General features: G+C 44.1%; 1 protein-coding gene across 2 annotated transcripts in view; it reads right to left on the reverse strand.

Annotated features, from left to right (window-relative positions):
- Positions 1-17,785, reverse strand: part of LOC129817574 (ankyrin repeat domain-containing protein 6-like) — a 39,224-nt gene extending 21,439 nt beyond the window's left edge. For both annotated transcript variants that reach the window (XM_055872973.1, XM_055872971.1), the window contains exons 1-2: positions 17,395-17,785; positions 2,394-2,745 (exon numbers count right to left, since the gene is read on the reverse strand). In XM_055872973.1, coding sequence (XP_055728948.1) covers positions 2,394-2,519 — 126 coding nt within the window. In that variant the 5' untranslated portion in view covers positions 2,520-2,745; positions 17,395-17,785. The remainder of the gene's footprint in view (positions 1-2,393; positions 2,746-17,394) is intronic.
- Between the last annotated feature and the right edge of the window lie 7,129 nt (positions 17,786-24,914).

Raw genomic sequence — 24,914 nt, forward strand, 5'->3', positions numbered from 1 at the left:
TTAGAGGTCAGGTGTGCATTGACAGACTGCAATCACAAAGAACTACATCAACGCAACCCCCCCATTAACACCTCACCCTCACAGCGCTCCATTAAACAGAGAGACAGGAGAAGCCACAGTTCTTTCAGCAGGGGAAGCTGGTGTGCTACATGGGTGCGGCTTGACTAGGGCCAGGCAGGGGTTGAATTTCACTGGGCCAGGCTTGGAGGGCTGCCATGGAATTGTCTCAGGGCTGCCCAGGGTGAGGTCTGTTCTGTTATCCCAGAAGACTGTAGCTGGACATGGACTGAGCCTGCTCTCTATTCCGTGGCCTGATGTGACCTCAGAGAGACTCACGACTGGTTATTTATTTTTATTTCACCTTTATTTAATTAGTCAAGTCAGTTACGAACAAATTCTTATTTTCAATGACGCCCTAGGAACCGTGGGTTAACTGCCTTGTTCAGGGGCAGAACGACAGACTTTTACCTTGTCAGCTCAGGGATTCGATCTTGCAACCTTCTAGTTACTAGTCCAACGCTCTAACCACTGGGCTACCTGCCGCCCCGTTATATTCTAACTCCTCTCTTTCTCATTCTCAAAACAGTTTTTATCTTCCTGAGGAACTAAACCATCCATCCAGCATTTGACACTTTACCTCACACTCCCCACTACTCCTCCCTTCCCCTGAAGCAGAGGCATTTCCAACTGAAAGGTAATCCTCATGTTCCTGGGCTTAGTTTTTATTAGGGCTCACTGCCAAAAAATAAAAATAGAGCCAGTCACAATATTATCAAAGAGACAGAGAGGCCTAGCAAATGTAGCCATGTAAGATAACTGATCATATTTATTCAGTCATTTATTCACATTTCACTCACGCAACTCTTAAGTGCGCATTTAACAATGGTCTCCCTATAAAGAATTATGAATTCATTTCCTGAAACAAAATGTGCAGCAGCTTGATACATTTAAGAGGAATGAAAGCAGAGAAGAAAAGCTTCTGCCAAGAGACGTGTCCTGTTATTGAGGAAGTAAATGTATTAGGCTCAAGAAAAAATGCCCCTGCCTGCCTTATTGACCAGTATCACATTGCAGTCTATAAAGATAAAGACTGGAGATCTGAGGAAGATCTCCCTCAACACCTCAGGTCTGTACCAGAGCTGCTCTGACAGAGACACAAAGGAAGACCATTCCCTTCACAGACAGAACTGCTACTGTAGCGCATGACTTCAATCAATCACGTCTGGCTGTGACTCTCTCAGCAAACACCCCAAAACTGACAGCTCAAGATAGATTCACTGTCAAATTGACAGCACACATTCTGTAAAGCCAAGTCATGCAATAACGATACATTATTGTCATATTGCGGTAACACTGTCGGTTCAAGCTGAACATACTGAATTTCATCGGTGTCACGTTCCTGGCCTGTTTTCTTTTGTCTTGTATTTATTTAGTTGGTCAGGGCGTGAGTTGGGTGGGTTTGTCTATGTGTGATTTTCTATGTTGGGATGTTTGTGTTCGGCCGGGTATGATTCTCAATCAGAGGCAGCTGTCAATCGTTGTCCCTGATTGAGAATCATACTAAGGCAGCCTGGGTTTCACGTGTGTGTTGTGGGTGTTTGTTTCCATGTTTGTATTCGTGCCACACGGGACTGTTGTCGGTTGTTTCATTTTGTTATTTTGTTTCATGTTAGTGTTCAGTTTCGATTTAATAAATTATCATGAGCACTACCCACTCTGCGTGTTGGTCCGATCCATGCTCCTCCTCGTCTGAGGAGGAGAACGACTATGACGACCGTTACAATCGGTCTATATTAAATGTGTCAATCTCTTGCATTTGTACTGCACTCCTCCTCTGGTCTCTGGTCCTTTAAGTGCACAAGCTTGTGGCTACATGGAATGTGCATGACGTGACACACACACAGTTAAGGTCAGCCTCAGACAGAGACCCTCACGGACCTGTTCATTTGTCATCAACACTAATGCATTCCTATTCCTTTCCAAATACTCCAAACTCCAACATCTCCTTCCTGTAAAATAGACCTACTGACATTCTGTGGTGAAACATCGTAGTTTTACACACCGACCAGTATAACAGTATATGTGTATACAGTATATGCCTATTAGTGTATCCAAGAAACAGTTAGGATTATAATATGGTCATATGCTCCTCCAGTCCCACTAACCATTTGACATTGTGCTGTAGAGGGGATCTAATCAGAGCATGAAATACAGATACAACCATACAATACACATAAATCTGCCCACTGGTGGCCCAATGAGGCTGCAGTTGAGTGATACACAGTACCCACACATCTGACGGGAAAAAGGATGGCGACTACTACTTACATACACATTAAAAAGACAAACGTGTAATAAACACACAAGAAGACAACCTCCTCTGCTCCACTCACCTTGGTGACAGCGACCTTGGCGCCCTTGTTGATGAGCTGGACCACATTGTCAGCCTGGCCCTTGTGGGAGGCTACGAGGAGGCGCTCGGACAGTGCGAGGACTGCAGCCTCATCCTGCTGGCTCATGTAAGCAGGGTAAGTGAAGCACTGTCTCCGAGACACGGTGCACAAGGAGAGGGTGGGGTGGGGGGTGGGGTGGGGGGGGGGGTGGGGGGGCTGACACCCACACCCACACTAACTCATCACCGACACACACAGGGGTAGTGGGCAGAAAGAGAGGAGAAGAGGAGAGAAGAGAGGGCTTGGACCTCTGGACACTCCCAGGTTGGCTCCCTCATGTCATCCTCAGTGCCTGCAAGAGAACAGGAAACACATGTGGTGGTAACAAGCTAGCACATGTCACATGGTAGTGTAGAAGACTGGCAAACAGGAAGCCAGGAGGGAATGGGGGGGAATAGATTGAGATTTCAATGGTGATTGCATCATTGCTACTGGCTACCTAGCCCACTATATCCAGCTGTGGAAACTGGGAAAACAGACCATTTCCTGTTGGGGAGACAGCAGCTGTAGAATAGCTATGTCTTTTAAATTAGTTTATACAGGTTGAAAAGGAGTGATCAACAACAACAGAGGAGAGCACCATCCATACAAACACTTTGGTTTTCACTTTTTATGTCATACCATCAGACACAACGCCATAAAAAAGCTAATAAAAACAGCCATAACCAACCACAGGAGTCAGACTTATGCGGTTAGCTGAGTGAGAGTTGGTGCGACCGCAGGCAGAGTGACTCACTGGAAAAAAGGCTGTCTTTCCAGGAGTTCCTACCATCATTACAACCCATCAACGTGTTGAGCTGTCAAATCTGTCAATGTTTCTACCTGACTCAGATGAACTAGCTCACGATTAACCACGCCAGCAACTGGTGAAACGCAGTATAATGTACTCAATGTAGCTTATTAGCTAAATTATAAGACTGAGCATCCTCCAGGCTGTATTCAGTCATGCTTGTTGAAACCGAGTAAACTGCAGAGGAAATGGTACATTGTCATTTTAGACTAAGTATGTGTGCCTGTTGAAGTTACTAATGGTGCTCTGACAGCTTGTTATGCGTTTGTTCCATCATTATGACAGGTGATGAGGTCACCTAGCTATCTTCTCAAGTGTCAGAGGACACAGCCACATTAAGCAATATGACAAAGAATGATTTCTTCCATTCAGCCCCATAGACATTATATGTGTTTGTAAAGATATACCAGAGAAGGCTGTACCAAGACAAAAGGATGTGGGCATAATATAGCATATCAATGCATACTTTCAATGCAGGACTATTGTTTTTTTCCCCCAGTCTTTTACCAGGATCACCTCTAAGGCATTTCATAGATGAGTGGTTAGGAAGCAGTACTTATTTACATGTCTTAACATGGTTCACTATCTGGTTACAGTGCTTCAAATGTATTAGTCGTATGTACAGGATACACATGTCATACACTATCCAATGAAATGCTTACTTGCAGGTTCCTCGACAATCCAACAACAGTAATAAATAAGAAAATATAAGAATAGGAACATAAAGTAAATGGCTCAGTAGAATAGAATAATGATTTTAGCATAAGTATAATACACGAAGACACAAAGTATAGTCCAATATTTACACGTGTATAATTGCTTCCGTTTCATTCTATTTGTGCTATAAATGGAGGCAATTATTAGAGGATATTGTGTTCCCACTTTCAACATGCATCATATACAGCAGGTGAATGAAATGCAATGATCCAAGAAGTTAAGTTAATGGGCTGGTAAATCTAAAACTTTACATTCCAGGGACAGCTGAATATATATACCAAGGAGAAACAGCATTACATTATGAAATAGCCCACCATGTAATCCTGTAAAGTACAGGTCCTAATTATGTAACACTAAGGAATCTCAGTCTACCGCTTGGACCAGCACACCTACTATAAGGTTTCGGTCACACCTATTTCACAGGCACCAACTATAGCTAAGAGAGAACAGAGGGGGACAAAATAACCAAACAGGTCATGCTTTGTCTTACTGATAGTTTGGTCTGTCTCATTTAGCCCCACCTCCTATCAACTTAAACAGAGAGTCTAGATAAATCTCTTTGAAGGGCTAAATAACTTTGACAAGCAGGCTATACTGCAGCCATAGATCATAAGTCTGTTGAAACACTTCAAAACATCTGTTTCATCAGGGATATACGCTAGATACCTATCTAATCCCCATATGGTTGTTCTGGGTTCTGCTGGCTGGAAGCAAGGGTTTCATCTCTTCTCAGTGGAGGCTTCTGAGGGCTCAGAGACCTTTTATCCTGGCCCCTTGGTGCAGAGTGAGAGAAAAGGAGCTGGCCTGCTCCTCTACCAGTGTGGCTTCAATGGAGTTTCTCACAGTCCCTCACACCTCCAATGCCTGGACCTAATTAACTGGATTTATGTTGGTGAGTATGATACAGCGCTCCGATTAAAGATCCCTTTCAGGTGCCTCTAATCCGGGGCCCATCTGATCCGCTCGCTGTAAAGCATCAAGGTGGGTGCATCCTGACACAGCTAACGGCACCCAGCTCGGTGTAATCTCTGACTTCTGTCAACCATTACGGAAGGAAGGGAGGGGCCAGGGCACAACTTCACCTATTAACTGTCAGTTCCTCTCTAAGTTAACTTCAAATGTCACTGTCATAAAGAACTGTTGTTTGGGGAATAAAATTGAAAATCTAAGTGGGAATAATGGTATCAGACAGGGTTGTTCCATCTCGTCTCATGAGATTCTCTTGTTCCGAAGGCACCTTACAAGTCAAAGGATACGACTTTGAAACATGAGACCAACCTGAGCTCATTATTAGCTCAATTAGCCCTCTTTCTAGAGGAAGTGAGAGATTCCGAACAAACAGTCATAACTATTTTCCTGTGAACACTCATTGTTCAGCTCTGATCTGAAGAGGAAGAGGCATGTCCCATCAGATCCCCTGATTCTCATCTAATCTACTTTGACAATAGTTGTGTAAAGTAATTAAGTAAAAATACTTTAAGGTACTACTTAAGTTGTTTTTGGGGGTATCAGTACTTACTTTATATCTTTTTTTTACCCCCTTTTTCTCCCCAATTTCATGGTATCCAATTGTTAGTAGTTACTGTCTTGTCTCATCGCTGCAACTCCCGTACGGACTCAGGAGAGGCAAAGGTCGAGAGCCATGGGTTCTCTGTAACACAACCCAACCAAGCCGCACTGATTCTTAACACAGCGCGCATCTAACCCGGAAGCCAGCCGCACCAATTTGTCAGAGGAAACACCGTACACCTAGCGACCTGGTCAGCGTGCACTGCGCCCGGCCCACCACAGGAGTCGCTAGTGTGCGATGAGACAAAGATATCCCTGCCGGCCAAACTCTCCCTAACCCGGACGACGCTAGGCCAATTGTGCGCCACCCCATGGGCCTCCCAGTCGCAGCCGGCTGCGACAGAGCCTGGGCTCGAACCCAGAGTCTCTGGTGGCACAGCTACCTTAGACCACTATGCCACCTGGGAGGCCACTATTTATATTTTTGATTACTTTTACTTCTACTTCACTACATTCCTAAAGAAAATAATGTACTTTTTACTCCATACATTTTTCCTGACACCCAAAAGTAATCGCTACATTTTGAATACTTAGCAGGACCGCAAAATGGTCAAATTCTCATCTTATCAAGAAAACATCCCTGGTCATCCCTACTGCATCTGGCGGACTCACTAAACACACGTTTGTAAATCTCTGAATGTTAGAGTGTGCCCCTGGCTATACGTAACTTAAATAAACAAGAAAATGTTGCCATCTGGTTTGCTTAATATAAGGAATTTGAAATGATTTATACTTTTACATTTGATACTTAAGTATATTTTTTAAATTACATTTACTTTAGATGTTTAAGTATATTTAAAACCAAATACTTTTAGACTTTTACTCAAGTAGTATTTTACTGGGTAACTTTCACTTTTACTTGAGTCATTTTCTATTAAGGTATCTTTACTTTTACTCAAGTATGATGATTGGGTACTTTTTCCACCACTGTTTGACAACTACTCTAATGGCTGTAGTGTGGTGAAATAATTTCTCTGCAAATAAAGTATCTCACACAAACATGCATGCACAAGCACGCATGCGCACACACACACAAATACAGTTTTGCATGTGTGATGTACACTGTACACCATAATAACAGGGACGAGTTGGTTCACTGGAACAGTCATTTCAGAGTAATGCATTGCTACAGGCCAACATCGTTAAATCTATGAAAATATAAAAATATATCTATCTAGAAATTAAACTCTCTACTCTGGTTTGAATGACCCATTGCACAGTGAATGCATTGCAATGCTATTCATTTTATATTCTTTGTAAAGATATTCCTGGATGTACCAGAGTTGTCAGGTTAAAATAATAGAAAATTGAAGTCAGGTCCTTTCTATTGAACACCAGGGTGACCTCATTGAAGATAGTTAGTTACCACACGTAGGCTATAATTCTGATCAAACAGTACAGTAGCCGTCATGTGGAACTATGCTTGTCAGGCCAAGGGTGATCACGCTAGGATAAGCGTTAACAAGTCTAACAAGCATAGCAGACCCCAAACTGCTGCGGTGTTTAGAAAACACTGTGCCTTTTCTATAACCCTTCATTATCTATTATGCACAACTAGCCCATCTTGCTGTCCTCTAATCTTCTGTCACTTTAAAACAGAAGAATAAAAAATATTTTCGATTCCCAAATATGCCATGTTTCAATTTCAAATCTGAACAGGGGAATATCCTCCAGACAAGCATTCGACCTTAAATCCATTAGAATCAGATAGAGCTCTGCTTTCATGAAGCCAATATTTAAAAGTCTGACTGGAGAGTCCAAGGGCAGATTTTATTGCGATACTAACCAACACCTCATTCCACACACAGCTATAAAACTGTCAATGATTTCATCACACTGAAGCTTCTGAAGGAGGAAGCCAACTCCTCTGTCTGGGTCTTACAGGTAAAGACATTCCAGACCGCTTTATCTATAGAGAGTCAAAATGAAAGGTCCTGGGGGGGGGGGGTTAGTCAGTGTTGTATGCACCCCATCCAGGGGGGAAAAAGCTATGTATTACACCCTTTGAATCTACAGAATGTCATGCATGGATACTTCAACACACAACTGAAGATGGATTGAAATGTTTTTCATTGACAAGGGACACTTTAACTTAGATATTTCAAATGTGAATAGGTGAAAAGGTCGTATTCAAAAGAAAACGTATGCCTATGCCCAAATTACTATTCTATGTATCAGGATGGAATGTGCTAGAGATAGTCAAAGAAGAGTTCTCTGCATACTTTTGAGAGACCATTTCTTTGAGTTTAAAATGGTTGCTAAATGCACTATGGTAACATTTGAATGACTCCCTCCTGCCAGCTGAGAAATGAATAAAATTAAGCAGGGAGAAAGTCTCTCCCCCTCTGCATTCTTGTGGGTCTCCATAAGAGGTCTGTTCAGCCAGATAGCCACACAAAAAGGCTGGCAGAGCAGGGCTACTCACATGCAGCTAGGCAACTGGGCTTTTGTGCGAACCTTTCAGGAACTCAGGACTCGGTTCAAAACAACAAAAAAAATGCCAAGCTCCCTTTGTTTTTCAAACCCGTTTTGAGAGCGAGGAGGCCCTGGGGACATGTTTTTTTCTCCAAAATCAGACGAACTGAAAAACAACTTCTTTTCATACAGGCATGTTTTACGACTGCTAGATTTAACCCTCTCCTCCCTCAGTGTAGTATGATCTATTCCTGGATTGGCAGCGAGGCATCTAGTGAATCTGAGGGAAAGTCAGGTCTCCAGAAGGTCTCCATCCACACCAATGGGAAGATGGGTGGGCTTGTCTTGGACACTGAGGTGATACAAGGGTCAAACCTATTAAAGGAGGCTGGTCATCACCAAACTAGCTTGAACACGTTGGAATGTCTAAGAATGCAGTTTATTCCTTAAACTCTCAAATAGCAACAACAAGAGGTAAGCCAAAATAGTCCCAGGCATAACTCTCTAAACCGTGGACCACTGCCATGCATTAGCCTACGCTGTAGTTCTGACATCAGACATGTTTCAAGACTTTAGGCTACATTTGTTTAGAGATAGAAGGAAACCTTGTGAAAGCGAAGAGCTGGGTGGCTGAAATTGTCCATACTTTGGGGATTTTGACCCACAGAAATGAACAAATGTCACATCTGATTAAACTATTGACCAAGTTCATGTCTACACCAACTGTATTACTATGTTATTACACAATGAAAGGAATCCTTCTTGAACTGATTTAAATTATATTAAAAATAGTGCAATATGGGATGGTGAAGATACTACAGTGCCTTCAGAAAGTATTCATACCCACTGACTTATTCCACATTTAGTTTTGTTACAGCTGGATTTTAAAATGGATTCAATAGATGTTGTTTTCTCACCGATCTATAAACAATACCCCATAATGACGAAGTCAGAACATGTTTTTAGAAACGTTTGAAAATGTATTGAAAATGAAATACCTAACTTCCTAAGTATTCACACGCCTGAGTCAATAAATACATGTTAGAATCCCCTACTGTATGTAGCAGCCTACAGACCCAAATATACTACATAGTGAAAGAGTCTCACATTTTAAAACCAATAGCTATATATTTTCCTGCTCTTAATCATCAATGTAACTTTGTCAGAATTAAAGGGTCAGTTGTCAGCTGCAAAGAAGTGTCACGCCCTGGCCCAGTCCCTCAGTCCGGAACTGCCCCTTAATGCAATGGGGTTAATGTGGAGGGGGGTCATTTGGAGGAAGCCTAGGAGGTGGTTAGGGACTGTGGTGACGTGGGGACCACAACCTGAGCCGGAGCCGCCACCGTGGATGGAAGCCCACCCAGACCCTCCCCTAGACTGTGTAATGGTGCGCCCGGAGTTCGCACCTTAAGGGGGGGGTTATGTCACGCCCTGGCCTTAGTATTCTTTGTTTTCTTTATTATTTTAGTTAGGTCAGGGTGTGACATGGGGAATGTTTATGTTTTGTTGGTTTTGGGTGTTTCTATGGTAAAGGGGTTATGGGGTGTAGTATATGGGTTTGTGTTGAGTTCAGATGTCTAGCGTTGTCTATGTATGTTTAGTTATCTAGGAGAGTCTATGGTTACCTGAATGAGTTCCCAATTAGAGACAGCTGATTTCATTTGTCTCTGATTGGGAGCCTTATTTAGGGTAGCCATAGGCTCTCATTGGTTGTGAGTAATTGTCTATGTGATACGTTTGTAGCCAGTGTGTGCACATCGTTGTTTTAGCTTCACGATCGTTTTCTTGTTTTGTTTAAGTGTTTAAGTGTTTAAGTGTTTTTGTTTCGTGTGCCTTCTTCGTCAATAAAAAGGAGATGGCTTATTTTCCTAAAGCTGCGTTTTGGTCCATCAATCCGCCACACGATCGTGACAGAATTACTCACCAATACAGGACCAAGCGGCATGGAAAGCGGCAACAGGACCCACCTACACAGGATTCGTGGACATGGGAGGAGATACTGGATGGTAAGGGGCCGTGGGCACAACCGGGAGAATATCGCCTTCCTCGTGAAGAGCTGGAGGCAGCTAAAGCCGAGAGGAGGCGATATGAGGAGGCAGCACGGAGACAAGGCTGGAAGCCCGTGAGTACAACCCAAAAATTTCTTGGGGGGGGCCTTAAAGGGAGTGTGGCGAAGTCAGGTAGGAAACCTGCGCCTACTCCCTGTACTTACCGTGGAGAGCGAGAGTACGGGCAGACACCGTGTTACGCAGTAGAGCGCACGGTGTCTCCTGTACGCGTGCATAGCCCGGTTCGGTACATTTCAGCTCCACGTATCGGCCGGGCTAGACTGAGCGTTGAGCCGTATGTCATGAAACCGGCCCAACGCATCTGGTCACCAGTGCGTCTCCTCGGGCCGGCGTACATGGCACCAGCCTTACGCATGGTGTCCCCGGTTCGCCTACATAGGCCGGTGCGGGTTATTCCACCTCCCCGCACTGGTCAGGCGACGGGGAGCATACAACCAGGTAAGGTTGGGCAGGCTCGGCGTTCAAGGGAGCCAGTACGCCTGCACGGTCCGGTATTTCCGGCGCCACCTCCCCGCCCCAACCCAGTACCACCAGTGCCTCCTCCACGCACTAGCTATATGGTGCGTGTCTCCAGCCCTTTACCACCAGTGTCTAAACCACGCACCAAGCCTCCTGTGTGTCCCCAGAGTCCTGTGCGTCCTGTTGCTGCTCCCCGCACTAGCCCTGAGATGCGTGTCACCAGCCCGGTGCTACCAGTCCCGGCACCACGCACCAGGCCTACAGTGCGCCTCAGCCGGCAGGAGTCTGCCGTCTGCACAGCGATGACTGAACTGCCCGTCTCCCCAGCGCCATCTGAGCCATCCGTCTCCCCAGCGCCATCTGAGCCATCCGTCTCCCCAGCGCCATCTGAGCCATCCGTCTGCAATGAGCCTGCAAAGCCGCCCGTCTGCCATGAGCCCACTGAGCCGTCCGCCAGACAGGAGCCGCTAGAGCCGTCCGTCAGACAGGATCTGCCAGAGCCGCCAACCAGACAGGATCTGCCAGAGCCGCCAACCAGACAGGAGCAGCCAGATCAGTCAGCCAGCCATGAGCAGCCAGATCCGTCAGCCAGCCATGAGCAGCCAGATCCGTCAGCCAGCCATGAGCAGCCAGATCCGTCAGCCAGCCATGAGCAGCCAGATCCGTCAGCTAGCCATGAGCAGCCAGATCCGTCAGCTAGCCATGAGCAGCCAGATCCGTCAGCTAGCCATGAGCAGCCAGATCCGTCAGCTAGCCATGAGCAGCCAGATCCGTCAGCTAGCCATGAGCAGCCAGATCCGTCAGCTAGCCATGAGCAGCCAGATCCGTCAGCTAGCCATGAGCAGCCAGATCCGTCAGCTAGCCATGAGCAGCCAGATCCGTCAGCTAGCCATGAGCAGCCAGATCCGTCAGCTAGCCATGAGCAGCCAGATCCGTCAGCCAGCCATGAGCAGCCAGATCAGTCAGCCAGCCATGAGCAGCCAGATCCGTCAGCCAGCCATGAGCAGCCAGATCAGTCAGCCAGCCATGAGCAGCCAGATCCGTTAGCCAGCCATGAGCAGCCAGATCTGTCAGCCAGCCATGGGCCGTCCCTCAGTCCGGAGCTGCAGTCCCTCAGTCCGGAGCTGCAGTCCCTCAGTCCGGAACTGCCCCTTAATGCAATGGGGTTAATGTGGAGGGGGGTCATTTGGAGGAAGCCTAGGAGGTGGTTAGGGACTGTGGTGACGTGGGGACCACAACCTGAGCCGGAGCCGCCACCGTGGATGGAAGCCCACCCAGACCCTCCCCTAGACTGTGTAATGGTGCGCCCGGAGTTCGCACCTTAAGGGGGGGGTTATGTCACGCCCTGGCCTTAGTATTCTTTGTTTTCTTTATTATTTTAGTTAGGTCAGGGTGTGACATGGGGAATGTTTATGTTTTGTTGGTTTTGGGTGTTTCTATGGTAAAGGGGTTATGGGGTGTAGTATATGGGTTTGTGTTGAGTTCAGATGTCTAGCGTTGTCTATGTATGTTTAGTTATCTAGGAGAGTCTATAGTTACCTGAATGAGTTCCCAATTAGAGACAGCTGATTTCATTTGTCTCTGATTGGGAGCCTTATTTAGGGTAGCCATAGGCTCTCATTGGTTGTGAGTAATTGTCTATGTGATACGTTTGTAGCCAGTGTGTGCACATCGTTGTTTTAGCTTCACGATCGTTTTCTTGTTTTGTTTAAGTGTTTAAGTGTTTTTGTTTCGTGTGCCTTCTTCGTCAATAAAAAGGAGATGGCTTATTTTCCTAAAGCTGCGTTTTGGTCCATCAATCCGCCACACGATCGTGACAAGAAGTGAGAACTACACACCTGAGTAAGTGCACAGTACTTGATATTCATGAAGCATGTCAGGAATTCTGCTACTCAAAGGTTTTCTCAGTTCTTGACTCCACTGAAGTTGTTGGTAAGTGTGAGGATTTCAGGACTGTTGTATGACAAAATAAGACAATTGTTGGAGGTTTTAAGAATATCGAACAAAAATGTAGGATCAATATATCTGCGAGCAGTAAGGAAACAGGGCTTATGAACAGGCTGAAAGAGACAGTTGCAAGGAAGCAACTCTCTATCGCTGCCAACACCCCTAATATTGGTGTAACTATGGAAGAAGTGTATTTTTTACCCATGTTCAAAATAGCTAACATGAACAAGATAAGTGAAACTAGTGTTGCTATGGCATCACAACACCCAACTTCTACCACTATTACATTACACGGTGTGCTTTTAAACGTCACAAACTCCACAAACACTATTCTTGTTGACAGAAACAAAGGATCTCCCAGGGGGGGGCAATATTTTCAGACACCTGGCAACAGAAACAGTATGGGGAGCCAGCCAACGCTGCAGGGCCTTCATTTACTGGAGAGTGAGTCAGAGTGATGCTCACCTCCACCTGAGACATGCACATAGCAGAGCACAGGATGGAGCCGTTCCAAACAACAACATTACATCCACACAATGTGACATAGAACCAACATGCTAGATTGAACATTCCATTGTGCTCTTTGAATTCTAAGCCGCCGGTGGTTGTCTAACATTCCCATTAGTGAGGGAATTTTCTCCCTTCATTTGTTTAAGCTCACATCCATCACCTCATCACAACAAGAGTATGTATTTCTTTAGCACGCTCTGGGGCATAGCCTAGCCTCACACAGGGAGTTAACCTTTCGTGTTCTGGACCAGCTGTACCTCTACTGTACCAGAGATGATCTCTCTCTACTCTTACATAAACCTTCCAGAGCTAGCGCCTGTGGGGACACAGGGGGTTACATAAGAAGCCATACAGCCACAGAAAGATGAGATGAGTCTCTGGATTGGAAGAGAAGACCATGCTTGTCTGTGTCAGGGCATCTGCTAGAGCTGTTTCACTAACTCAGCGAGCTGCCGGGCCGGCCAGGCCCCCTTTGGGTCAAGCAGCTTTGTTGTCTGTAATGAAGTTAGCAGAGACAAGAGTCTGACCCCAAAGAATAGTGATCTATCGAATTATCTGGCATGCTGGAGGGGTGTTCCCCAGTGGGTTTTGGAACAGGGATCAGTGACGTGATTGGATGATGACTGAGACGAGTGTTCAGTGCAGAGCGGGATTGGCTCCGCAGCCCTGGATTTAGTCAAACTCAGCCATCTGTCTTTCCCCACACCACCTCCAGCAGAGAGCGAGAGAGAGCGAGAAGAAAGAGAAGAGAGGAGAAAGAGAGAGAGAGAGCAAAAACCAGATTAAATCAAAACTTTGACCCGTTCGCTAATCCCCAAATCTATTTCAGGGCCTTTAGCCCGGTCCTTCCAGGGTTGGCGCCTCGGGAACCGTTGACATAGTTCAAGGAGTTAATTTCTGAGGGGAGAATCTTTTGATTGTTGTCATGGTGTCACTCAAAGTTGTATGGTAACAATCATGTTAAAAAAATCTAAATAATCACTCCAAGATCATATAACTATCAAATACTATCAAAGGAACAATTCTGAATGTATATTTTGGGCAACTTGTGAGTGTAGCCTAAAAGGCGCTGCACGGCAAATCCGACGTCTGCATTGGCTGTGCAGGATTTACGGTGATATGTCCTTTACAGAAGTCAGGGCATTCATACTTCTCGCGCCCCACAATGTTACAAAATTTGAGAGGTGCACGTCGATGCGGTACGAAGAGCAATTTGGCCTCTGCGTGCGTCTGAAGGCCCTGCAATTGCATCATACCATCCATACGGCTCCTCCAACCACATTTTCGGATAAAGCATAAATAAAGCAGGCCCTCAGATAAACCCCCCCCCCCCCCCAAAATCAGTCGGTCTCAACGTACTGTTGCGATTTAGAATACACCAAGTGCACTTTCTAAATGGTGTTGTGCATCAGCAGTTGTTATCTGGTTATGTCAGTCACTGACAGTCAGTCAATTAGCCCATGTCAGCCTGCGAGCAACTGCAGTCCCTCATGATGAGTTCAGATTTTTGTGGTCCCGACCCCCATCAAAGGTGCCCATCCCTGCCTTGAGGCAAGAACATGCTCAAGACTAGCTAGTGTGCTGTTGTTACTCTGAGGCTGTTGGACAGTGATAATGAGGCTGTTCTGTGTGTGATTGATGGCTGCCAGATGTGAGATTGGAGATAATGCTGGGGTCATGGTGTATGCCTCCTGAGTGGCGCAGCAGTCTAAGGCACTGCATCTCAGTGCTTGAGATGTCACTACAGACACCCTGGTTCAATTCCAGGCTGTATCACAACCGGCCGTGATTGGGAGTCCCATAGGGTGGCGCACAATTGGCCCAGCGTCATCCGGGTTTGGCTGTGTAGCCGTCATTGTAAATAAGAATTTGTTCTTAACTGACTTGCCTAGTTAAATAAAGGATACACATGGCAGTAAAGCTATTTACCTCTACAATACAACATGCCCCTTTAATACCCATAAGATAACGATGCTATCTTGATAGAAAGGGTTCTAGGCTGACAGTTGGTCCTAATCCAAATAAAAGACCAATGACTGAACTCCTAGTTACCTTCTAGTCTTGGGAAATATGACTACAAAATATTTCCTTCCAGATATAAGGTCATAAGAAAACCTCTTTATCTTGGTCATCATATAGCACTTAGAATCTCAACATCAAAGGTATTACCAGCAGACACTGACAATGAATAAGTGAGGTTTAGGATGTTGTCGTTACAAGACCAGCACTGCCACAGTAATACACACACACTTCCAGCTGTGGGAAGCTACTGTACTGACCAAAGAGTCTAGACTGGCCAATCAAGTCATCATAATCATCTGATTTGGATTCATTGTCCTGGACCACTGAACAGAAAAGGCCCCCTGTGTCAGTCAGATGGAGGCTTTCCTTTTAGTGCTTTAGTCTACAAAGATGTTCTTCACCCATGAGTTACATTAAATACACTCTCTCTCTCTCTCTCTCACACCACACACACACACACATACAAACACACACACACACATACACACACACACACATACACACACACACACAGTCAGTCAGTCAGTCAGTCAGTCAAACACACAGCTCTCTCTTTCGGTCTCCTCACATACAGACACAAAGGCACAGACACACACAATAACAAGTGCACAGCAAGGGGGACTGCCAGCCTTGCCACCCAGTCTCCAGCTGGAGAGGACTAATGAATGTTAATGTGTGAGCTGAGGGGCAGCCCACCCTGCTCCCCAGAAGAGAACACTCACTCCCCCTGCTACCACTGCTTTGTTAACAGCTTCTCTGTTCAGCCTGCCTCTGAAAGGAAGGACCAAAAATCAATATTTTCTCTATTCTTCAGTTATCTGCACTAAAACACTTAATGATAGCAGATTTGACTGTGCTGAAAGAGCAAGGAGCTGTGGGTAATGACAAGCATTTATTGTTTCAAGAAACAAATAGAGGTTTAGATCCCCTGCTAGGCAAAAGACTGAAGAAATGTTTCTTTATTGTGCCACCAGGCTATTCACTTGCTCCTTCAATGGCCCACTAGGCAGCTTGAGCTCCTATTAAATCCCAATTTACAAAATGATTTATGTCTAAAAGTGCACTTCTGTTTTACAATCTCCCCATTAGACTTGCATTCCCTAAAATGTCAATTAAAAAGACAAAACATCAAGCAGTAGTTGGATAGTAGCCCATCATAAAATGTCTCCTTCCTTAGCACTTATCTTGTGCGCTGATAATAGGCATTGTCTCAACAGCTGGGAAGAAAAACCGTAATCAATGTAAAAGTAATCTCTGGTTTCCTGATCTCATATGAGTTTAATGGGCCCCCTTCCATTATGAGTAATAATTTCCCCATTACACACCTGGTGCCCCACTGACCTCTAAATCACACTGGCCCCGCTAATCAGCTCCCCAGGGAACCCAGCAGAAGGCCAGGCGAGGGAGACATCTAGGCAACTCCTACACACACAGACTACATGCATGAACGCTTTCATGATAAGCACAAGACTGAATAGTGAAGTCAAGACACTAGGCCTATTCAGCACCCTCAGACAAACATAATTCAAATCACTCATTCTGTATTAACATTGATTGGGATATTATTTACAGCTAGATGAAAACCATATTATATCCTCTGATATGAAATCCAGAAGAAAGTTATGATCCCTCTATGATGGTTAATGTCAGAAGTTTAAGATGGTTGAGGGAAATTCTGAGTAGCCTTCTTACAGAGTGAGCAAAACTGCTCGTAGTAGTCATCGTGCAGAGAGTTATATGGTTTGTTTAAGTTTCAATCAGAGTTTTTTTGTTTGACACACATACAGTGTCACTCTGTTACAGTGGAATGTCCCCTTTACATTTATATAAACGTTCTATTAAAGTGAGTTTTGTGCAGCCTAGAGGGATTTCTGCTCATTATTTCCTTGTAACAGTAATTACCTTCGACCTCCATGTATAATGATAAGGCCCTTACTTACAAGCTCCTCTAACACTGATATGCAAAATTAGGCCATCTCTGCATTTTCCTTTGATATACCTCCTAGCTTCTTCAACTATCCACTCTATCTGGAACTTTCTCCCTCTCTCTCCACCCAATGTAAGATAGGGCATTCAAGTTCTGAAATAGAAAAAATATTTTATTAATTTGGATTTATATGACATAGTGGCAGGTAGGCTACCCATAGGCACGTGGAATTCTACTAGGGAGGCTACCCATCTAGGAGCCAGACAAGGGTGGTCCCCTTCTGCATAAAACTGTTGAAAAGGCATCAATTTCTGTCTCAAATTGTCAGTAATTCAAATGGCAAAAAAATCTAATTTGATCAAAACAGCCTAGGCTACACAGGTCTCAGATTGAACATGATTAAAAAAGAAACCAAATATTATATTTATTAATGAATTTAGAGAATAGAGAATACGCTAGAAAAACCCATCATCAGCCTACACAAAACTGAAAAAGTAGCAGATATTAAGCTCATACCAAAATGTTCCGCGCGTAATTCCCCAGACGAACTCTCGGTCCGATTACAAATCCTTTGGAGATAAACCCAATTCCAAGCACGAGACGCGGTGTGGGGTATGTGCGGTGTATTTAAAGGTAACAAGAAACTTGAGGCGACGTCGATGGCTCCGTTTATCCAGGCAGAGAGTAAAAACATAGGGTCCGCAGCGAGTCCCAAGTAAACTCCGTCCGAGTACGTCTTGACACTACCGTCCGTTCAGTCCAATTTGCATATAAATAGCTCGTGGCAGCCTCTGCTAATGAGGTGAAATGAAGGAGCGCTGATAAGATTCAACTGTTTGGAAAGAGACACAGTCCAGTCCGCGTCAACCAGCCTGTGGACAGAAACCGTGTCACTGGCCAGTCACTTTATTTCCTACTAGAAAGTGAATGGCAATCCCTGTCATTTCAGTTGTTTGCTCAACAGGCTCCTCATGCTATGAAATTCCTTACTGTCTACACTCTGGAACCCTAGTTCTTTATTAACCAGCCATTAACAACTGTTTCTCTGGGTCTGAAAGAGGTTTTTCATTAATAACTAACAATCAGTTTTGCAAAATCCTACTGAACAAGCACCTAAATTAGGTAATTGGGGCATGCAAGATTATCCAAATCTGGATCATAATGTTTACTTGAACTACAAACTGAGGTAGCAGATTGTTACATGGGTAGCTTTTCAGCACATTTTACATTATCCTACACAAACACTAAATTATAGCCTATGTATTTAAATGTCTCTATACTGTATGTATCTTATATCATATGATATCCAATTTCATAAATAAGTTGTTTACTAAACTCCCTACTCAGATGTGTGTATAGTAGGTTACTTCAGGAGCTCAGCGATGATCTCTGTCAGGGGTCAGTGAGGGGTTACAGCAGTAACAGGGCTTGGTCGACCTCTGGGGAATGTTTACATGTTGCCACACTGTCATCATGGCTTAGGAATTCTCTCATTCTAGGTTCTATCTCTCCCAGTCCCAGTTCAGAATTCCCTGAATAATACGTCTTAATTAATCCAGTTTTTATTTGAGGGTTTGTAAAGCGGTCTTGGGACTTAGCAGTTGTTATTGGGTTAAAAACACTAGGAGGGACTGTCAGATAAGAGTATAGATTCGGTGTGGTATTTTTTACTAATAGGCTACTGCAGGGATTATAGAATATTCAAAGTCTAAATGCATACAACATTCTGAAACTAAGCAATTAAATTTATTAACACACAAGTCTGTGTGGAAAAAGTGGTAGCCTACAACATGAACGAGAGGGAACTGTACCAAAACCAACAATAATTTGTATTTTATTTTATTAGTGTCCTTCACATCTCTGTTACAATCTGAGTTCCCTTGGAACCCTCTAAGATGTATATTTTGCCTAAATTATTTAGCGTGGTGAAGTTATTACACTTTGGATGGTTTATCAATACAAAGATACAGGTGTTTATCCTAACTAAGTTGCCAGAGAGGAAGGAAATCGCTCAGGGATTTCACCATGAAGCTAAGTGTGACTTTAAAACACTTATTTCATGAGCTGAAATAAAAGATTGTAACGGCAGTCTAGCTCTTCCTCCTCCTCAGACGAGGAGAGGCGAGAAGGATCTGAGGACCAATGTGCAGCGTGGTAATTTTCCATGATGAATTTAATAGACAAGACGAAACACGAAGAACACTTGAACAATTTACAAAACAACGTTAAACAGACCTGAACATGAGAACTACAACAGACCTGAACATGAGAACTACAATAACGAAGAACGCACGAACAGGAAAAACAAATGAGACAGTACCGTGTGGTGCAACAAAACACAGACACAGCAACAATCACCCACAAACAAACAGTGAGAACAGCCTACCTTAATATGGTTCTCAATCAGAGGAAACGTCTAACACCTGCCTCTAATTGAGAACCATATCAGGCAACACATTTAACCCAACATAGAAACACATAACATAGAATGCCCACCCCAACTCACGCCCTGACCAACTAAACACATACAAAAACAACAGAAAACAGGTCAGGAACATGACAAAGATGCTCAAAATTCTTCATATGTACAAAAAGCTTATTTCTCTCAAATGATGTGCACAAATGTGTTTACATCCCTGTTAGTGAGCATTTCTCATTTGCCAAGATAATCTATCCACCTGACAGGTGTAGCATATCAAGACACTAATTGCTTAGACAATCCTAATACTTTGAAGATCATAATACTTCCTTTCCTTAGCTCTTGTCCTTTACCCTCATTGCCTGTTAGTTGTTGCCTATTGTGTAATTTAGATCAGTGAGAATGAGGGATTGTTAACAAGGTGAGAACGTATTGAAATCTACCACAGTTCATTTTCACAAGTGTAGAAAGGAGTAGGCAGGACGCAGTCACAGGTTTAGAACTACTGAGTTTATTAAAGCACTATATAAAAGCGGGACGAAACCAAAAGTGCAAAATAAAGTACTCAGGAAATAGTAGGAGAGATTCCTCTCAGGAAAACAAGCAACATTTACAATGCCCGACAAAGACAAATGACAGAGGGAGTATATATACAGTGATAGAGTGGGGATTGGAACCAGGTGTGTGTAATGATGACGAGACAAGCCCGGGTTTGATGAGTGAAGGGCGTTTGCCAGCAGCAGGTTCGGCAGCAGCTAGAAGGCCAGCAACGCCGAATGCCTGAGCTGCAGGAGGGGGAGCCAAAGCGAAGGCTGGTGTGACACTGAGTTTAGAGAGAGGGCGGTGTTCCCTTAGCTGCTTCAGAGATGAGATATTAGGGATTCATTAATACACTAAACAAAAACATAAACGCAACATGTAAAGTGTTGGTCCCATGTTTCATGAGCTGAAATAAAAGGTCCCAGAAATGTTCCATACGCACAAAAAGCATATTTCTCACAAATGTTTTGCACAAATGTGTTTACATCCCTGTTAATGAGCATTTCTCCTTCGCCAAGATAATCCATCCACCTGACAGGTGTGGTTTATCAAGAAGCTGGTTAAACAGCATAATCATTACACAGGTGCACCTTGTGCTGGGGACAATAAAAGGCCACTCTAAAAAATGTGCCGTTTTGTCACACAACACAATGCCACAGATGTCTCAAGTTTTGAGGGAGTGTGCAATTGGCATGCTATCTGCAGGAATGTCCACTAGAGCTGTTGCCAGATAATTGAATGCTAATTTCTCTACCATAAGCCGTTTTAGAGAATTTGGCAGTAAGTCCAACCAGCCTCACAACCGCAGACCACATTTAAAACCAAGCCAGCCCAGGACCTTCACATCCGGCTTCTTCACGAGGGGGAACATCTGAGACCAGCCACCCGGACAGCTGATGAAACTTTGGGTTTGCACAACCGAAGAAATTCTGCACAAACTGTCAGAAACCGTCTCAGGGAAGCTCATCTGCATGCTCATCATGTGGGCAAATGCTCACCTTCGATGGCCACTGGCACGCTGGAGAAGTGTGCTCTTCAAGGATGAATCCTGGTTTCAACTGTACAGATGCCAGACAGGTGTATGGCATCGTGTGGGCGAGCAGTTTGCTGATGTCAACGTTACCCTATGGCGGCTGTGGGGTTATGGTATGGGCAGGCATATAGTAAGCTACAGACAATGAACACAATTGCATTTTATCGATGGCAATTGGAATGCACAGAGATACCATAACTAAACGCTAGGTTCATTGTCATGCCATTCATCCGCCGCCATCACCGCCCCCACCGCCCCCACCGCCACAAGGATCTGTACACAATTCTTGGACGCTGACAATGTTCCAGTTCTTACATGGTCTGCATACTCACCAGAACTTTCACCCATTGAGAATGTTTTGGATGCTCTGGATCGACGTGTACGACAACGTGTTCTAGTTCCCACCAATATCCACCAACTTCGCATAGCCATTGATGAGGAGTGGGACAACAGTCCACAGGCCACAATCAACAGCCTGATGAACTCTATGTGAAGGAGATGTGTCGTGCTGCATGTGGCAAATAGAGGTCACACTATATATTGACTGGTTTTCCGAACCACACACCTACCTTTTTTTAAGGTACAGTGAGTGAAAAAAGTATTTGATCCCCTGCTGATTTTGTACGTTTGCCCACTGACAAAGAAATGATCCGTCTATAATTTTAATGCTAGGTTTATTTGAACAGTGAGAGACAGAATAACAAACAAAAATCCAGAAAAACGCATGTCAAAAATGTTATTAAATGATTTGCATTTTAATGAGGGAAATACATATTTGACCCCCTCTCAATCAGAAAGATTTCTGGCTCCCAGGTGTCTTTTATGCAGGTAACGAGCTGAGATTAGGAGCACACTCTTAAAGGGAGTGCTCCTAATCTCAGTTTGTTACCTGTATAAAAGACACCTGTCCACAGAAGCAATCAATCAATCAGATTCCAAACTCTCCACCATGGCCAAGACCAAAGAGCTCTCCAAGGATGTCAGGGACAAGATTGTAGACCTACACAAGGCTGGAATGGGCTACAAGACCATCGACAAGCAGCTTGGTGATAAGGTGACAACAGTTGGTACAATTATTCGCAAATGAAAAAAACACAAACTAACTGTCAATCTCCCTCGGCCTGGGGCTCCATGCAAGATCTCAACTTGTGGAGTTACAATGATCATGAGAACAGTGAGGAATCAGCCCAGAACTACACGGGAGGATCTTGTCAATGATCTCAAGGCAGCTGGGACCATAGTCACCAAGAAACCAATTGTTAACACACTACGCCGTGAAGGACTGAAATCCTGCAGCACCCGCAAGGTCCCCATGCTCAAGAAAGCACATATACATGCCCGTCTGAAGTTTGCCAATGAACATCTGAATGATTCAGAGGACAACTGGATGAAAGTGTTGTGGTCAGATGAGACCAAAATGGAGCTCTTTGGCATCAACTCAACTCGCCGTGTTTGGAAGAAGAGGAATGCTGCCTATGACCCCAAGAACACCATCCCCACCATCAAACATGGAGGTGGTAACATTATGCTTTGGGGGTGTTTTTCTGCTATGGGGACAGGACAACTTCACCGCATCAAAGGGACGATGGACGGGGCCATGTACTGTCAAATCTTGGGTGAGAACCTCCTTCCCTCAGCCAGGGCATTGAAAATGGGCCGTGGATGGGTATTCCAGCATGACAATGACCCAAAACACACGGCCAAGGCAACAAAGGAGTGGCTCAAGAAGAAGCACATTAAGGTCCTGGAGTGGCCTAGCCAGTCTCCAGACCTTAATCCCATTGAAAATCTGTGGAGGGAGCTGAAGGTTCGAGTTGCCAAACGTCAGCCTTGAAACCTGAATGACTTGGAGAAGATCTGCAAAGAGGAGTGGTACAAAATCCCTCCTGAGATGTGTGCAAACCTGGTGGCCAACTACAAGAAACGTCTGACCTCTGTGATTGCCAACAAGGGTTTTGCAACCAAGTACTAAGTCATGTTTTGCAGAGTGGTCAAATACTTATTTCCCTCATTAAAATGCAAATCAATTTATAATATTTTTGACATACTTTTTCTGGATTTTTTTGTTGTTATTCTGTCTCTCACTGTTCACATAAACCTACCATTAAAATTATAGACTGATCATTTCTTTGTCAGTGGGCAAACGTACAAAATCAGCAGAGGATCAAAAACGTTTTTCCCTCATCTTTGAAATTGTTGCATGTATATTTTTGTTCAGTGTAAATCCATTTGAATCCCACTTTGTAACAACAAAATCCAGGGATGTGAATACTTTCTGAAGGCACTGTATGTAATGATTTATGTGAGTGATGTGTTATCACGCTTGCTAAATAAATACCAGAGGAACGTGGAAAGCGCGTCTTGAGCTTTGTGCCCGGCCCACGTGACCTGCTATTCCGTGAATCTGATTGATCAAGACATGCAAAGCGCTTGCAGCAGCACTCCGATGTAAAGGACAGTGAAATAGTAAGCGAGTTGACAAATGAGGCAAATTTATCTAAAAAACAGCACTTTGTCCCTCTTTAACGCCTTGCGTCAGTATATTTTATTAAACTAGTTCAAAAGTGGTGTGGCGCTGCAACACCTGATTGAAAAGTGCTGTGGCAAATGCTGCCTCCACATGATTTCCGGCGGCCCTGGATATGTGTCTGAAAACCGGGATGTCTCAATTCCTCCATGCTTTGTGTTATGTCTTTATATACTGGAAGATTAAGACAATGGCTTCCTTGAGAACGCGATTTGATATTGAAGGAAATCCTTACTTTGATCAAGAAAAGAAAGCACACTTTACTGTAATCACATATTTCTACAGACAAATTTCTACAGACAAATTTCTATATTTCTACAGACAAATTTCTTTATATTTCTACTGTTATAATCCCATGAAATTGTTCAATAACATGATAATTTTGCCTTCTAAATAATGCTTGATCAAAAATTACTGCAAAGTCCTCAAAAGTAGCCAAACACTTACATTAGACCTCACCACATGAGTGAGAAGAATCTGGACCTCTTTGTCCTGCTGCTGTGTGGCCCAAAGGGCTTCATCTGATCTAACCACAAAGACATGAGCCACAACCAAACCTGATAAATGGGTCTGTCAAACTAGTTATTTTACTTCTCTCTGGAACTAAAGTATGTGTAGATTTTCACAAGGTAAAAATAGACCAATAAGAGGTTGAGAAAGTATCATTGAGGGAAACAATTTAACTTGAAAATCACCTGGAGATGTTTTGTACTGTTGGTGTTTCAATTACTGGAGAGTGAGACCAAATCATGGACACTGGACAGAGTGGATTTCAGTTGTAGCAAAATGGCAGGTTTATTAAGTCAAAGATATCTTGTCCTGCAGTTTAGCGTGCACGGACCTAGTCATATGACTCAGTATGGAGTCAGCTGAAAGAGGCTGCCTAAACAGAGATCTGCAGCAGATTAAATACATGGAACAATGTAGGTAGAGTCTCGTCGTGTTGGTCTTCTGACTGGTCCTGAAGAGTTGGAGGCGGGCCTGCTCTAGCCAGAGCAGGAGCCCCATTGGTGCACAGCAGAGTCCTCTGCTCTTGGCACCCGACCAGTTAGAGAGGGGAGTGAGGTGTGTGTGTTCGTGCGATGAAATGTATGTGTGTCAAGGAGTCGTGAGATAAGGGGAACTGTAACTGGCAGTTACTGTCTGGGGCTAGGGGGTTTCCTGATTAGGGGGTGCAAAGCAATGACTTAAGTCAGGCGGTTTAGTTTGGCGCTCTATAACTGTTTTGTGCGGTTAGTGTCCTTGTGACAAATGGGGAACCATGTGTTGTGCAACAACAGTCTTGTGTCTTAGCAATGGGGTGTGTTGTGCAAGCTTTAATCCTATGGTCACAAGCAGGCTCTAAATCAGCCGGAGGGCCCTATGATGCTTAATATATGTGCTTGATTTATGAGCTATGTATATGAATATATGTATATATGGCAGTACCAATTAACTTCAAATTTACCTGGAGATGTCTTATAAAAGAAAATCATAATTACACTATTAATCAATTCACTGGTATTTCATTTCTGTTT

Source organism: Salvelinus fontinalis, chromosome 20, assembly GCF_029448725.1.
Source record: "Salvelinus fontinalis isolate EN_2023a chromosome 20, ASM2944872v1, whole genome shotgun sequence".
Lineage (NCBI taxonomy): Eukaryota > Metazoa > Chordata > Actinopteri > Salmoniformes > Salmonidae > Salvelinus > Salvelinus fontinalis.